Source organism: Zootoca vivipara, chromosome 13 (genome assembly GCF_963506605.1).
Source record: "Zootoca vivipara chromosome 13, rZooViv1.1, whole genome shotgun sequence".
NCBI classification, from domain to species: Eukaryota; Metazoa; Chordata; class Lepidosauria; order Squamata; family Lacertidae; genus Zootoca; species Zootoca vivipara.
Genome location: NC_083288.1, coordinates 54,520,860 through 54,535,438, shown reverse-complemented (window position 1 = coordinate 54,535,438; position 14,579 = coordinate 54,520,860). Strand labels below are relative to the sequence as shown.

At 56.5% G+C, this 14,579-nt stretch overlaps 1 protein-coding gene across 1 annotated transcript; it reads right to left on the bottom strand.

Moving 5' to 3' along the window:
- Window positions 1–2,930: 2,930 nt before the first annotated feature.
- Window positions 2,931–13,138, bottom strand: LOC118078346 (glypican-6-like). The gene is made up of 10 exons (XM_035102168.2): window positions 12,976–13,138; window positions 11,868–12,026; window positions 11,082–11,392; window positions 9,660–9,740; window positions 8,480–8,645; window positions 7,902–8,032; window positions 7,361–7,501; window positions 6,722–6,858; window positions 6,023–6,198; window positions 2,931–3,347 (listed from the first exon to the last, which is right to left on the bottom strand). The coding sequence occupies exons 1-10, from the start codon at window positions 13,136–13,138 to the stop codon at window positions 3,067–3,069; spliced, it is 1,746 nt and encodes a 581-aa protein (XP_034958059.2). The 3' UTR covers window positions 2,931–3,066.
- Between the last annotated feature and the right edge of the window lie 1,441 nt (window positions 13,139–14,579).

Here is a 14,579-nt window from a genome sequence, read left to right as displayed (position 1 = left end):
GTAAAGGTAAAGGGACCCCTGACCATTAGGTCCAGTCGTGAGCGACTCTGGGGTTGCGCACTCATCTCACATTATTGGCCAAGGGAGCCGGCGTATAGCTTCCAGGTCATGTGGCCAGCATGACAAAGCCGCTTCTGGCAAACCAGAGCAGCACATGGAAACGCCGTTTACTTTCCCGCTGTAGCGGTTCCTATTTATCTACTTGCATTTTGACATGCTTTCGAACTGCTAGGTTGGCAGGAGCTGGGACCAAGCAACGGGAGCTCACCCCGTCGCAGGGATTCGAACCACCGACCTTCTGATCAGCAAGCCCTAGGCTCAGTGGTTTAACCACAGCGCCACCTGGGTCCCTAGATGGGGCCAATTTTACTACTTGATACACTGAAGCGTGGGAGATTGCCCTGCTGGGAAAACTAACTGATAAGCTCAGAGTCCTCAGGGTCAAAGGAAAAAGGACTATTTTGTACCTGTTTGGTCTGACTTAATTCATTTTTTAAGCAAAGAGGAATATGTTCGAAGACAGCCCCGCCCACGACCCACAAGTGAATCTGCCTGATACAGTGACTTTGGTCATTTGAATACTTTCATTTACCTTCCCTTGCTTTGAAGAAGGTAACTTTGCCATCTTCAGTAAATAATTACAGTCCCTCCCTTCTGTGCATTCACATCCCTTTATTTATTTTGGTTTTATTCCATGAGACCTCCCCCCCCCCAGCTTTGCCTCTCCGCACTACGAGGCAAAGACAAAGGGCCCCGCTGCACATTACCAAATGTAACAATTCACTGATAAATGTATCTATGTACTGGCTCAATGGGAAAACTTGAAATTCATATAAAATTCATTTAAATCACTCTAATGACGGATTTACACCATTCCAACATTGTTCTAATCAGAAGGGAAACGGCTACCAGAGGAGAAGCTTGGGATATGGCATGGGGGGGGGCAGCCATAATCTCTGAAGTGTGAGACCACATATTCAGCAGGCCACTGCCTGGGTGATAATTGCGGACATCCTGGTACCTGGGTGCCAGACAGGTATTGATTCCGAGACCAACAGCCCATCCAACCTCAATGGATTGGACTGGGAAACAGGAACATGTAAATACTGACCTTTGTTTTACCTAAAGGGTGTGTTAAAATCCGGGGGGGGGGGTAAACGACTCCCCCCAAATCCCAAGTCCCCACCACAGAAGTCCCCACCACAGCCTCTAAAACTTCTATATTTATAAAAATGTAAACTGGCCATGTCCATTAGTATCCACGTTTCACCAAAACCGCTTGACCGATTGTGTTCAAATACTCCCGAGGAGACCCCTCAGCCTCAAACCCCTAGTGTCCGAGTAGAAGTCGCAGGAAGCCACAGTCCCTGAAAGACTTTGTGTGTAATTCTCACTAAGTGTGTGTGTGGGGGGGGGTGTTGTGTATTAAAGTAATAGCACAGCCAAGTATGTATTGTAACATAGAGTTGAATGTATTGTATTACAGAGTTTATTTGAATGTACAAGTTCCAGTGGGAACATCGATCATTTGCTGGTTCAGGGTGCAGGATTTGGATCCCCTGCCGGATTGGTTTCCGTGAGAGGGAATCCGTGCCATTGGGTCCCGCCAAAATGTATCTTTTCCCTGCTAGTCCTCTGTATTATATAAGCCCCAGTTTTCCCCATCCCTGTGTTCTGGCTCTTACATGTTCTTTGAAGTAAAGAGATGCTGTACCAGATCCTCGCCTCCAGCTTCTTATCTGCACCAGGCTGAAATCACTGAAGACCCACTACACAACACTCTCCTGACATTCCTATAGAGGGAAGCCCCTTCCAGCCACACCCCAGAGTTGCTCAGCCTACTTGGAAGGGACCAAGAGGATCTAGTCCAACCCCCTGCAATGCCAGATTCTGCAACTGTCCCAAATAGAGATCAAAACTGCAACCTTGGGGTTATCAGCACCACGCTCTATCCAGGCCTCCCTTCCCTTCCAGTCCTGCAGACCCACCCGAAGCCCCTTTTCCCACCTTGGTCTCCTGCTTAGCAGAATCAGGCCATGCACAACAGTCCTCGCAGCCCTGGGCGGGGCAGGGGGGGGTCGGGGGTCTGTCCACAGGCCTTCCTGTCCTGGATGAGGCAGGCAGAAGCTCCCCGAGCAGCTGCCTCACGCAGGATCTGCACCTGCCTAAAGCGAAAGGGAGACTGAGGCGCAGATTGCTTCCCACCCTCTCACTTCCTCTCCCCACAAACAATTGGTGGTGGGGGGAGGAAGCGGAAGGGCAGAATTGCAGAGCACAAGCTCCCACACTCTCCTCAGGCCCTTCCTGGAAGCCATGAGAGGGGGGGGGTGCTGCCAGAACCCCAGGAGACAAGGAAGAAGCAGGACATCAATAAATTAAATATTTTATTATTCCATAATTTAAGAAAAAACAGATCCAGAAAATAAGACGAATCCCTTTGTGCTTAAAAAGAGAGGGGGCTTCTCAGTGCTTTGGGAGCCCCCTCCCCAATGCCCTGGAAGGTCTGCAGAAGGATTGGCAGCCTATGAGGTGGGGGCAAAAATGTAAGTCTGGTCCCTGCCCTAGTTGGAGGGGGCTGCCTCTTCACCTACAAGCTGCTGGCCCCCCTCCTGAGAGGAAGAAAATAGGGGGCAGCTGTCTGCCCCCTCTCTTCCACCCTTCCCTTCCCTTCACCCACCCCACCCACTCTTAGACCCCCCCCCCTAAAAAAAAGAGAGAGAAACTCAAAGGTATAGAAAAGAAGTGAAAGTTCATTGCTAGGCTTCTCCTTACAGCCCCCATTTAACAAAAAAAACAACCCTGGTTTCGCTCCCCAGGTAATAAAAAAACCCTATAAGACCTGACTCTCAATCCCTCCCCCCCCCGCCTCTCTTTGTCATTCCCATAAAATTAAACCCCCACCTCACAAGTGAGTGGGGGTTTATGCATGGGGGAGAATGAGCGCCCCAACCCAGCCCCCCCCCCTTTGACTGGATGCAGAGGGAGGTTCCCCCCTTCCTGGTGGTGTTGGGGGAGGGGTGATGCCAAAGAAAGTCAGCCACTTGAGATGCCAAACCACTGTAGGGGTCACCAGCGCCCCAGGAGGAGGAGCAGGAAGAGGGGGGCAAAGACCTTGACTTGCAAAGTGGCCCCTGTGGGGGGCAGCCCAGCCCCACTGCTTGGCCACCCCCCACTCTGGTTCTGTCGGGGGGAGGAGGAGCCCTTCCCAGGCCGCTCCCTGCGAGGTGGACGGGCATCGGATGAAGGGCGGGATCCTGCGGGGGGAACCCCAGCCCCCCCTGCTCCGGCCCCCAAGGCCAGCCGGTCCTCACTGTACCCAGCCCCTGAGCCGCTCCCGCCGTCCTCATCTGGAACAGAAAACAAAGGGGAGGGTGGAAAGGTCGCATTCTCTCTCCTCCTCCTCATTATTATTATTCGTCAAATAATTTAATTGAAATAATTCAAATAAATAATTTATTTATACCCTGCCCATCTGGCTAGGTTTCCCCAGCCACTCTGAGCGGCTTCCAACAGAATATTAAAATACAATAATCTATTAAATATTAAAAGCTTCCCTAAACAGGGCTGCCTTCAGATGTCTTCTAAAAGTCTGGTACCGTAGTTGTTTTTCTCTTGGACATCAGATGGGAGGGCATTCCACAAGGCGGGTGCCACTACCGAGAAGTGGAACAAGTGCCAATCTTCAGGAAGCCCAGCTGACATTTCCACAATCATGGGGCAAAGGGATATGTGGATGAGCCCTTGCTGGGAAGCCCCTGCCGGAGAGGGGCGGGGCGGGGCGGGGCGGGGCGGGGCGGGGCAGGCTGCTCCCCACCCCTTCCTGTCTAGCCACCACCCACTGATTGCCAGACAGCTACGCATGGGGTTGGAAATAATAATAATAATAATAATAATAATAATAATAATAATAATAATAATAATTTATTTATACCCCGCCCATCTGGCTGGGTTTCCCCAGCCACTGTGGGCAGCTTCCAACAAAACATTAAAATACAACAAATGACCCTTGGGGTCCCTTCCAACTCTACAAAGGCTTCCCTAAGACCTGGGGTTGGGGGTGGGGAGTGTTGGAGGGGTTAATTTATTTCATGGGCACAATTCCCCCCTTGCAGGTGTGAGGCCAGCCAGCTGTTTTCATCCATGATTCCCAATTGGGAGTCATATGGCCCAAGGGCCCCCCCCCCCAGGATATTGCAAGGCGGGCACAGGAGAAAATCCTGTAAATGGGGGGCCACAGCACGAGGTTAGGGGGCCACAGAGGGAAGTGAGAAGTGAAGGGGGGAAACCCTTTTTTTAAAAAATCCTGATTGGCTGGCTATCCTCTTAGCCAATCCCAAGCTCACCAGGGCCTAGCAGCACTCATAGAATCATAGAATGGGGAGCAGCCCTGGTTGGCTTCTGGCGGGAGAGAGCGATCGGGAGGCTCCTGTTTTGACCAGTAGAGCTTGCGATCCAGAACCCCCAGGTCAGGCAAGTGCGGTGGTGGGGTGGCAATGGGGAGAGCTGGGAGCTTCGGAGCTGCTTGTGGCTGCCGCCAGTGCTGTGCCCGCTGGCCACCTGGGCCTGACTCTGCAAGGCGCAGGGTGCAATCCACCCCAGTGCGCAATGGATCAGGGCCTTCAGATGTTGCCAAGGGGAGCAGGGCCCGTTGGCAGTGAAATCCACCCCAGCACCTAACCAAGCTGGGGCTGCTGACTTGCAGCTGGTAAATAACTAAGTGTCTACTCAGAAGAAAGCTGCAATGAATTCAGTGGGCCTTACTCAGTTCAGTAGACCGTGAACTTCCAGATAAGGTGGGCGGGGGGCAGGCTAGAGTGTTTGTGTAGGGGGGATCAGTGGGAGGTGGGGGTGGGTGGGGGAGGTGGGTCTGAGTTGGGAGCGTGGATTGTGTTGGAGGGGTTTTGGGGTTGTGGTGAGGTTTCTTTAGCGGGTCGATCCGTAGGTGGTGCGGTTCTCGGGAGGTGGTGTAGTTTTTTTTGGAGGTTCAATCCGTGGTTGGGGTGGTGGTTGGGAGGCAGTGTGCTTTTTTTAGAGGTACGATCCATGTGTGCGGGGGCACGATCCATGGAGGGGGGCTGTGGAGCGGGCTTGGCCAGTGGACGGTGTGGGATCTCCGGGGCAGGGGCGGGTCCCTGGGGAGCGGCCTGCTCTTGGGTGTGCGATCTCCGAGGCGGGCCTGGGTCCCTGGGGAGCGGCTTGGTCTCGGGGTAGCCTGCTCCTTGTTGGAGGCGCGGTTATTTTCTACATAAATCCAGGTTTTAACCTGTGCTAGGTGTGTCATCTGGTCAATGTAAGTGGATGGTTACACGCCCACATGTGATTCTGATCTTGTGGGCAAAATTGAGGGCGATCGGGCAAGCGGTTGTGGAGAAATGTGTTGAATAACATGCACCTTTCTACTGGTAGGACGGGGGCAGGCATGGGCACAGCCAGAATTTTTGATAGGGGGGGCAGGCTTTTGTTTGTATTGATTTCTTTCTTATTGGGAGGCAGCTACCCCCCCATCTCCCCTTGGCTATGTCTATGGGGGGCATAGGAAGGAAACATGGTTGGAAGGGGACTACGGTCAGAAAACGGTTGGGAGACACTGGTCTACACCAGTGCTTCCAAAACTTGGGTCTCCAGCAGCTTTTGGACTACAACTCCCATCATCCCTAGTTAGCAGGATCAGTGATCAGGGATTATGACAACTGTAGTCCAAAACCAGTTGGAGACCCAAGTTTGGAAACCTGGGTCTACCTCAATGATCAAGGCACATCAGCTCAATAGTCGGCCAGTGAGTCCAAGTTCATGTTATGTTTGAAGCTGCAGTTACTGTATTTGTATCTGCCAAGCCTGCAAGCTGAATGTATATAGAGTATAGGAGCTTTATGTACTGTATTCCTGAAGCCTTATCTTCTGGACCTTGAGCTGCCAGTGTGGTGACTGGAACTGGGGCCAACTCCTGCGATGTGGGTCTCCCCTCCGATTCCCCACAAGGAGAGTGGGGAGGGGGTGCCCATGAGGGGCTTGTAGGCCTCACCTGCATCCTGGAAGTCGAGGTCCTGCCCATTGCAGGCGCCCACCAGCCGGGAGGTGGCGCTGCGTAGGGCCAGGACGTGCTGCCGCGTGGGCATGTCGGGGCGCGAAATGTCCACCTCCACCTCGGGGTTGTTGATCTGGTTCACCAGCCCGTTGCCCATCACATCTGGGAGGTACCTGGGAGGGGGCAAAGGGAAAGGTATGTGTGGGGAGAGCCTTAAGGCAGACAACGCAGCAAGCACCCAGCCCCAAAAGAACCTAAGGAGAGCCTGGTGGCTGGATCAGGCCAAAGGGGCCCATCTGGTTCACAGCCCTGTCCTCACAGTGGCCCAGTACTCCTAAGAACCCAGGAACCCAGATAGACTGCCGTTGGACCTGGAGGATCTGTAAGAATTTAAGAAAGGCCACGCAGCTGGGTCATGTCAAAGGCTTATCTAGTCCAGCCTTCTCTTCTCATGGTGGCTGAGCAGATGCCCTGAGCTCTGCATGGGGAAAGTCTTGCCCCATCCAATGACCGGGTTCAAAGGCATGCTCAGGGGCTTGGGTGCAAATGTATCCCCAAAAGCCTCAGGGGTCAAGGGCCCCCTGCCCCCTCCAGCCTCAAGGGGGGGGGAGAGAAATCCAGCCAGCCCAGCTCCCCATCTCCTCTTGAGTCCCACCTTGCCCTTTTCTCCCTGCCTGCCCCCCAACCCCACCCCACCTGCCCCTCGCCTGCCCGTTCCAGCAGCTGTCCTCGTTGGTGACATCAGCGGCCACCTTCTCGTTGCTGCAGAGGGTGTGGGGAAGCATCACCCAGAAGCGACGCATGAGACGCAGCTTCTCCTTCACATCCGACACCTGGGGGGGGGGGAGAAGGGAGTGTAATTAATTGGTCGGATCCTCCTTTCAAGCAATCCAGGTTGGTGGCCATCACAGCCTCTTGGGGGAAGGGGTTCCAGCGATTAACGCAGAAGGGCTTCCTTTCCTCTGCCCCAAATCTTCTGACATTCCCCTTCATAGAATGTCAACAAGCTCTGGCATTAGGGGAGAAGGAGAGAAAGCTTTTCTTCATCCATTTTCTCCATGACTTGTATAATTGTATAAACTCCTCTCTCTGTGGCTTCTTTGCCTTTTCTCTAAACTGAGAAGCCCCAAGGGTTGCAACAAGCCATCTGCTTCTTCTTATACACACCACGAGATGCAGGGTCCCAAGGTGGACGGTGCCCCCCCCCAAAAAGAGCAGCATCTCCTGGAATGAATGCAAAATGCTAAGGCTGACAAGGCAGAAGAGGCACAAGTTCAAGGCTGAGCTCTGGGACGTACCATGCAGGTGGAGTCGGGGGGTCCCCACGGTACCTACCAGCCTGTCCAGGTTGGTTCCTGCCGCAGTGGTGGGCTTCTCCTCGGGCAAGTAAGTGCGGAAGCGGCGCTTGGCCTCCTCCCGGGGGGAGCGGCGAGAGCGGGCGGGGGCTGGGCGGGGGCTGCCGCAGCTCTGGAACACCTGGGGGGGAAGAAGGCCCAGGTGACCCCCACAAGCACCCCAGAAACACCGACCCTGAGCTGCTCTCTCAAGTCCCCAAAGGCACTCTGATAGGAGATTCAGAGGGCAAGGAAGGGGAAGCAGACTCTGTCCTGGATGCTTCAGCATTGCAGGGGGTGGACTAGATGATCCCTTGGGTCCCTTCCAACTCTGCAGGTCTATGATTCTATAACTCAAGCTCAGGAAGGACTTTCTGAGGGTAAGAGCTGCAGGAGATGATGGAATGAGGCGTACGAGGCGTCATCTTAGGGACTCCACTCTGGATTTGTCTCAGGTGTGTTCCTGAGCCTGCCTGCAGGTGGGTTAGCAGAATAAGAAGGAGGGGAGTCAGATTCTCCCCACCCCCCACCCCCCCACACACCTTGGCTGAGATTTGCACACTGTGCTCCTGCAGGAACATGATCGCCTCTGAAATCTTCACTCCGATGGAGTCAGCCGCCAGTTCAAAGTTAAAGGGCCCCCCGAGGCGCTCGGCCAATTGGGTCAAAGCATCTGGGAGGGAGAAAGAGGGAGTGGGCCAAGGGGGCGAGGCTGGGGCAAGTGGAAAGAGCCTCCCCCTGCCCAAAGACCCTGTCTACTTGCACTGAGAGTAACAGCTAACCAGACTCAGACTTTCATTTTGCCTTTCTACCAATAAACCCAGGCTGGTAGGGGTTGGACTAGATGCCCCTTGGTGCCCCTTCCAGCTCTACAAGTCTAAGAAGTCCCCTCTAGATATATGGCGAGCTGACCCTCAAGGCCTCCAGGGAGCTCCCCAGCTGATCAGATTTCTCCGGCTGAAGCCAAAGACTCGGCTATGCCCATTGCACCACACTGCCTTGCAGTTGGACTAAAATGCCACTTGAGGACAAGCTCTCCCCTCGTCCAACCCTGCCTCCTGCCATTCCCACTGCCAGCCTTTCCCACAGCCCTCCTCCCCTCCCCCGGGGGTGTGCTCACCGAGAAAGCGCTCCCACTCAGGGTCCAGCTCCGCTGCGCTGGCAAAGCAGCCCTTCATGACGTTGAGACAGAATCCGTTGCAGGGCTTGAGGGCCGGAGTCCCACGGCAAAGTGGGCAGTAGGAGAGGCGCATGTGGGCACTGCGGCACTCTCTGCTGGGAGAGAGCTGGGGGGAGAAATGGGGGCAGATTGAGCATTTGGCAGCCTGAGGATTCCCCCTGGGTGGCTGCAGGCACAGGGGAGGTGCAGAGAGGTCACCCTTTGGAACTCCCCGCCTATTGACCTTCACTGCATTCTCCATTAGGCAAGTTTGGCATTTGACCCTCCCTGTGATCAGAGCTTGGATGTTCCCAGGGACAGAGGGCTGAGGTGCCAGAAGTGCCCCCTGTGTCAGGAACGCTCTCCGAGGTGCTTCCATTGCCTGCTTTAGGGAAACTGCAAGGTTTGCAGGAGCCTTGCAGACCCAGCCAGTTCAGCCTCCTGCTCTCCCAGTTGGCCAGCCAGAGTCCCCCAAAGGAGACCTGCAATAGAAACACTCTCTGCATGTGCTCAGAGGAATTCTTTGGGATGGCAGCAAAGGAAAAGCGCTCTCCGCATGGTTCATTACATCCCCCACCCGCCTCTCTTTTCTCATGTCTACAGACGAAACCCTCAGAAGAACATCCTAAGATCCTTCTGCATCAGCACAAAGGGGGACTTTCTGGTCCAGCTTCCTGTTCTCATGGTGGCCAAGCAGATGCCTGTGGGAAACCCAGAATCAGGATTCGGGCGTAAGAGCCACTCTCCCCTCTTGCAGTTTCCAGCAAGGTTAACAGTTCTGTGTGAAGCAGTCCTTCCTTCTATCTGGAGATATTTGCAAGCCAGAAGCGGCTGATCTGATAACCTCCTAACATTGCTGCTCCTTTGGAGAGGAATTTGGCAGCAAAGTGGGGTGTGGGGAGAGGGAAGGTGGGGGCAGTGGAGCAAACTGGCCTGCTAGGGAGCACGGCTGGGTGGGGGCAGGTAGTAGTAGTAACAACAACAACAACAACAACAACAACAACAACAACAACAACAACAACAACAACAATAATAAAACCATCCTGCCCATCTAGGCTCCTTCCCTCTAGCAAGATGCCTGCAGAAGTGTAAGCCTTCTCCCCACTGCCAGGGGGCAGCTCACCCAGGCCAGGCTTCTCACCTTGACCGCCTGCACCACCACGTCTCGTCCGGTTGCCAGGCCCTGGACAAAGGCTCGAGCGGCAATGAAGGCACGGGTCACCTGCAGGGGAGCAGGACAGAGCAGCTGGACACACGCATGCATGCACACAGCCCAGGATGGCCCACCTCTGGGGCAAGGTGAGGCAGGACCCACAGGGGCATCAGAGCCGGACTCCAAGGAATGCATGGCCCGCTGCTGCCACAAGTGTGGTACACTCCCTGGAGGCAGGTTCTGCCCGCCACCCAATGCTGCAGTGGCCTCCTGGCCAATAGGAGGCGCTGCTGGTCTCTCCCCCTGCCTTGTTCCTAATGTAGATCTTCATCCCTCGCTTGTTCCTCTTGTAGATCTTCCTTCAGCTGCCTTCTCTGGCCAAGAGGTGAGAGGCAATTTTGTGTTTTGCCTCAGGTGCCAATATGTTGGGGACCAACCCAGCACCACCCACATTTTGCATTTCTACCAATAAACCCAGGCTGGCAACTACCAATAAACCCTCCCTCGTTCCCGCCCACCTGACCCACAGTCATGCAGGGCTAAGGTTGCCATACACCCAGGAAATCCCAGACATGTCCTCTTTTGTGGGGCCAACATGCCCATCCAGGGGAATTTCTACATTTTAAAGGAAATGTCCAGGGTTGGGGGGGGGTTATTTATTTATTTATGGGTTGTGCATTTTTGTTTGTTTGTTTGTTGCTTGGGTGTGGGCTGCTCTGCACACCACGGCCATGGCCAGCCCAAGCAACTCTGGCTGTCCTCTTTTGTGCTCTTCAAGATATGGCAGCCCCACACAGGGATGAGTGTGTGTGTGTATCAGTGGCTGGGAGCTGGACCTATGGGTAATCCATCTGCACACAGAGTTGGTGGAGAACTCAGGCACAGCAGGAAGCCAAACCAACTGTTTATGCTCTTGATTCTGCACGCAAAGCCAGGGACACCTCAGTCAACATTTCTGGACTCCTTCCAGCCCGACTTTGCCTTTTGCAGCACAGCCAAGGGCTAATATGAGCCCCAGAGAAGAGGGGGTCCCCGTGGCCTGAGCCCATCCCTTGCAAGTGCAGGAGAAGAGAGCTGCTGGATCAGGCCAGGGGCCCAGCTAGATGCTTGTGAGAAGTCTGCCAGCATGATCCAAGCACAAGAGCCTTTCTCCCCTCCTGAGGTTTCAGGCGCATTGCTGCCTCTAAATGTGGAGGCAGAGCAGGGCCAGGCTGGCCAGTAGCCCTGGAGAGCTCTCTCCTCCTCCTCTGTGCATCTGCCCAATGCTCTTTGGAAGCCCTCCAAGTTAGTGGAAATCCCTGCCTCCTGTGGGAGGGAGTTCCATGGGTTCACTATGTGTCCCATGAAGAAGCAAGAGAGTGTTGTGGCATCCCAGGGAGGGAGGAGGGGAGGGCCAGGGGGTGGACTCACCTGCAGGCGGAGCTGGCGGGGGCTGTCCCCAAAGGCCCGCAGCCCCTCTGCCTGGTGCCCCACACACTCCAGGTAGCCTTCGGGGAAGCTGTACTGGGGGTTGAGCAGGGGCAGCATCCGCTCCAGCAGGCGGGCCCAGAAGTCGCTCAGGGCCTCATCCAGGCCGGGTCGTGCTCCCTGCAGGTGGCGCCGCAGCTCCACAAAGAGCCCCTGGAAGAGGCGGGCATGCTGGGCATAGAGGTGTCCATAGGAGCGAGTGAACATGGCCTGGAGGGACTGCTCTGCCCCAGCCAGGAGCTCCCGGAAGAAGTCTGTGGGGGCAAGGAGATGCGGGGAGGAAGAGGAAGAAGGAAAGGAAGAGGAGGAGGAGGAGGAGGAGGAGGAGGGGGGGGAAGGTAGGTTGAGCCAAAACTCTGCCTCTGGAAAAGGAGCCTTCTCCTGAGCATTTGCACTTCTCTGCAGCGCCCCATTGCGCAACTTAGGGGTGGAAAGCAGGTGTGCAGTTGGGTGGGAACTGGAAACCAGGAGAGTGGGGAGGCCACGAGCCAAGTGCGGGGGGCCAGACCAGCTCCCTCCGCTGCTCAGGGCAAAAGGCCCCCCACCTCACCCCAGGAGCTCCCTTGGCCTAGAGGTCCCTCCCTCTCCCCCGGATCTGGAGCAGAGGCTGGCCTAGAGTGGGAGACAACTTTCCTCCAGCCCTTCATGACCTCCAATGGGTTGGGCGTCCCACAGCCTTTGGGGTTTCCCAAAGGGAACAGAGGTGCTGGGACCCTTCCCCCACCTCACCGTGGAAGCGGCGCTGGCGGGAGCCGAGGGTGCTGAGCAGGAAGCCGGCCGCCTCTCCCACCAGGCCCTGGAGGTCCCCCCAGCTCTGCTCACTCAGACGCTCCTCCGTCTCGCTGGCGCAGCAGGTGTACTCCTGGGGGCAGATGCGCAGGTGCTCTCCTGGGGGGGGGAGAGAGGATTGCTGTTAGCCTGCCTGGCCCCACAGCTTGAAGAAAGTGCCCCCCCCACACCTCATGGGGGAACAAAGGTGGTGGCAGCCTCCCCAGTCCCGCATAGTAGAGTCAGAAGGGATCCTGGGGGTCATCTAGTCCAACCCCCTGCAACACAGGAGTCTCAGGGTGTTTTTTGGGGGGGGGGTGGCAAAATTGCAGCCAGGGGCACATAAGCACATGAGAAAGTCAGTGGTGGTCTAGTGGTTAGCGTGTCCGGCTGGGACCTGGGAGAGACCAGGGTTCAAATTTCCCCACTCAGTGACCTCCAGGGCCAATCACTGCCTTCTCTCAGCCTAGCGGACCTCACAGGGTTGTTGTGAGGAGAAAACGGAGGGGGGGGGAGAGAACTAGGGGCATCACCATGAACTTGCCTGGAGAAAAAGAGGTACAAGAAATAAAAGAAGAAGCTAAGTGAAATGGAGGGGGCTGGGGGTGTTCCTCCTTGCTACCACAGCCGGGGATGCCCCCCCCAACTCCACAGAACACGGAGAGCCCTTCCATGGGGTAGGAGAGGCGGAGAGGGGGCAGAGAAGAGGCAGCGAACGGGCGCGGGGGGCACTGGTGTCCCTCGGTCGGGGAAGTGTCCCTCCACGAGGCTTGAATGGGCTGGCGGAGAAAACGTCCCGTGGGGCTTGGGGAAATGCGGGGCTTCCCCGAAACTTCTGCCCGAAAGACCCAGAGAAAAGGGGCAATAGCGGGACAGGGGGCAGTCCCCACGGGCGCGCAGGGGAGGGGTGGCGCCTTCCCCGCAACTTCCTTCCGAGACCCGGAGAAAGGGGCGTTGGGGACCCACGCGAGACGCTCCTCTCCCTGATCCACATCCATCCGGGAGACGGCCGGGAAAGTTTGCTGCCCGCGCGCCCGGCGGTACCAGGACGGACGGGGCGCCCGCTTACCGGAGATGAGGCTGGGCGGCAGCGAGGCGAGGGCGAAGCCGCGCCCGGCCAGCGCCTGCCGGCTCTCCGCGCAGCTCCGCGCCGCCCCGCGCGTCTCTCCGCCAGCGGCGACGGCTGCACAAAGGAGCGGCAGGAGGAGGAGGAGCAGGCGCAGCGGCGCCATGGAGGGAGAAGCGCCCCTGCGGGCGAGGCCGGCCGGGGAAGGAGCGCGCCGCTGCCGCCGCCGGGAAGCGCGCAAGGGAGCGCAGCGCGGCGCAGCGCAGCGAACGGCCGGAGACAATGGCAAGGGCCAGCTCGAGCCCGCCGCCGCCGCCCGGCCCTAGCGCCGCCCGGCCCGACGGGCGAGAGACAATGGGGGCCGCGCGGGGGGCTGGGAGGGAGGGAGGGAGGGAGGCGTCCTAGCGCCCTCCGCCTCTCTTGCCGGGCCAGAGAGGCGGATGCAATCCTGCTGGGGGGCGGGGCGGGAGCGAGGGACGGAGGGACCCAGCTGCTTCCCCTCCTCTCCCGGTCCGTGAGTGACAGGCGGAAGCCAAAGCGGTTGGGTGCCACTTGACAAGGCCCCTCGCCAAGGCACGTCGAGGCTGCCTCGGAGCGACTGGGTGGCTTCTGTGCTGGGGGTTGGACTAGATGGCCCTCGGGGTCCCTTCCCACTCTACAAGTCTATGATTCTATGCTTCTACCTGGTGGACCCAGATCCATCCACTGAGTTCTCTCCGTCCGTTTCCGTCCAGCCAGCTGCTTTGGGAGTCCAGCGGAGGCAGCCCTCCCCTCCCTGCCTGCCTGTTTTCTGCCTCCTGCTGCCTCTGATCATGGAGGCTCCATTGTGCTGCTGCTCTGGCCAATGAGCCGCGGACGCTGCCCAGACCCACCTAAAGCCAATTCACCTCCCCGCCCAGTCTCTCATTCACCACACCTGGGCGACGAATTATAGACTCGTAGAGTTGAAAGGGACCCCGAGGGTCATCTAGTCCAACCCCCCAGCCACTGACCAACTGGAGCATGTCCAGAAGAGTCGGCCAGGGTGTGGGTGGGTGTCCTGTGGAGAACACTTGAAAGAGTTGGGTGTCTTTACCTTGGAGAAGCAGGAAGACGGGAGAGGGCTCACCCGATATCCCTGGAGGGTTGTCAGTCACGCAGAAGACAGAGCAGGACAGGTCACATCCAGGCGGGTGGCCCTCGCTGCCTCCTGCGGGAGGGAGTTCCACCGTTTCCGCTGCATGAAGCAGGACTTCCTTTCATCTGTCATGAATCCTCCAGCATTCATCTTCAATGGATGTCCACGAGTTCTTGTTTTAGGAGAAGGAGAGAGGAAAGTTCTCCGCTTTCTCCACGTTCCCATGCCATACACTAGTTTATACACTTCTATCGTCTTATCCTCTTATCCCAGTAGTGATGTATGGAAGTGAGAGCTGTACCATAAAGATCGCTGAAGAATGGATGCTCTTGAATTATGGTGCTGGAGGAGACTCTTGCGAGTCCCATGGACTGCAAGAAGATCAAACCTATCCATTCTGAAGGAAATCAGCCCTGAGTGCTCACTGGAAGGACAGATCGTGAAGCTGAGGCTCCAATACTTTGGCCACCTCATGAGAAGAGAAGAATCC

What these genes read in the sequence shown, in the direction of transcription:
- LOC118078346 (XM_035102168.2), bottom strand. Translation starts at nt 13,138, where the DNA reads ATGGCGCCGCTGCGCCTGCTCCTCCTCCTCCTGCCGCTCCTTTGTGCA. An exon ending in TGGTGGTGCAGGCGGTCAAG is followed by an intron (nt 8,646 to 9,659) that starts GTGAGAAGCCTG and finishes TTCTCCCCCCAG; the next exon opens with CTCTCTCCCAGCAGAGAGTG. An exon ending in TGAGTGGGAGCGCTTTCTCG is followed by an intron (nt 8,033 to 8,479) that starts GTGAGCACACCC and finishes TCTCCCTCCCAG; the next exon opens with ATGCTTTGACCCAATTGGCC.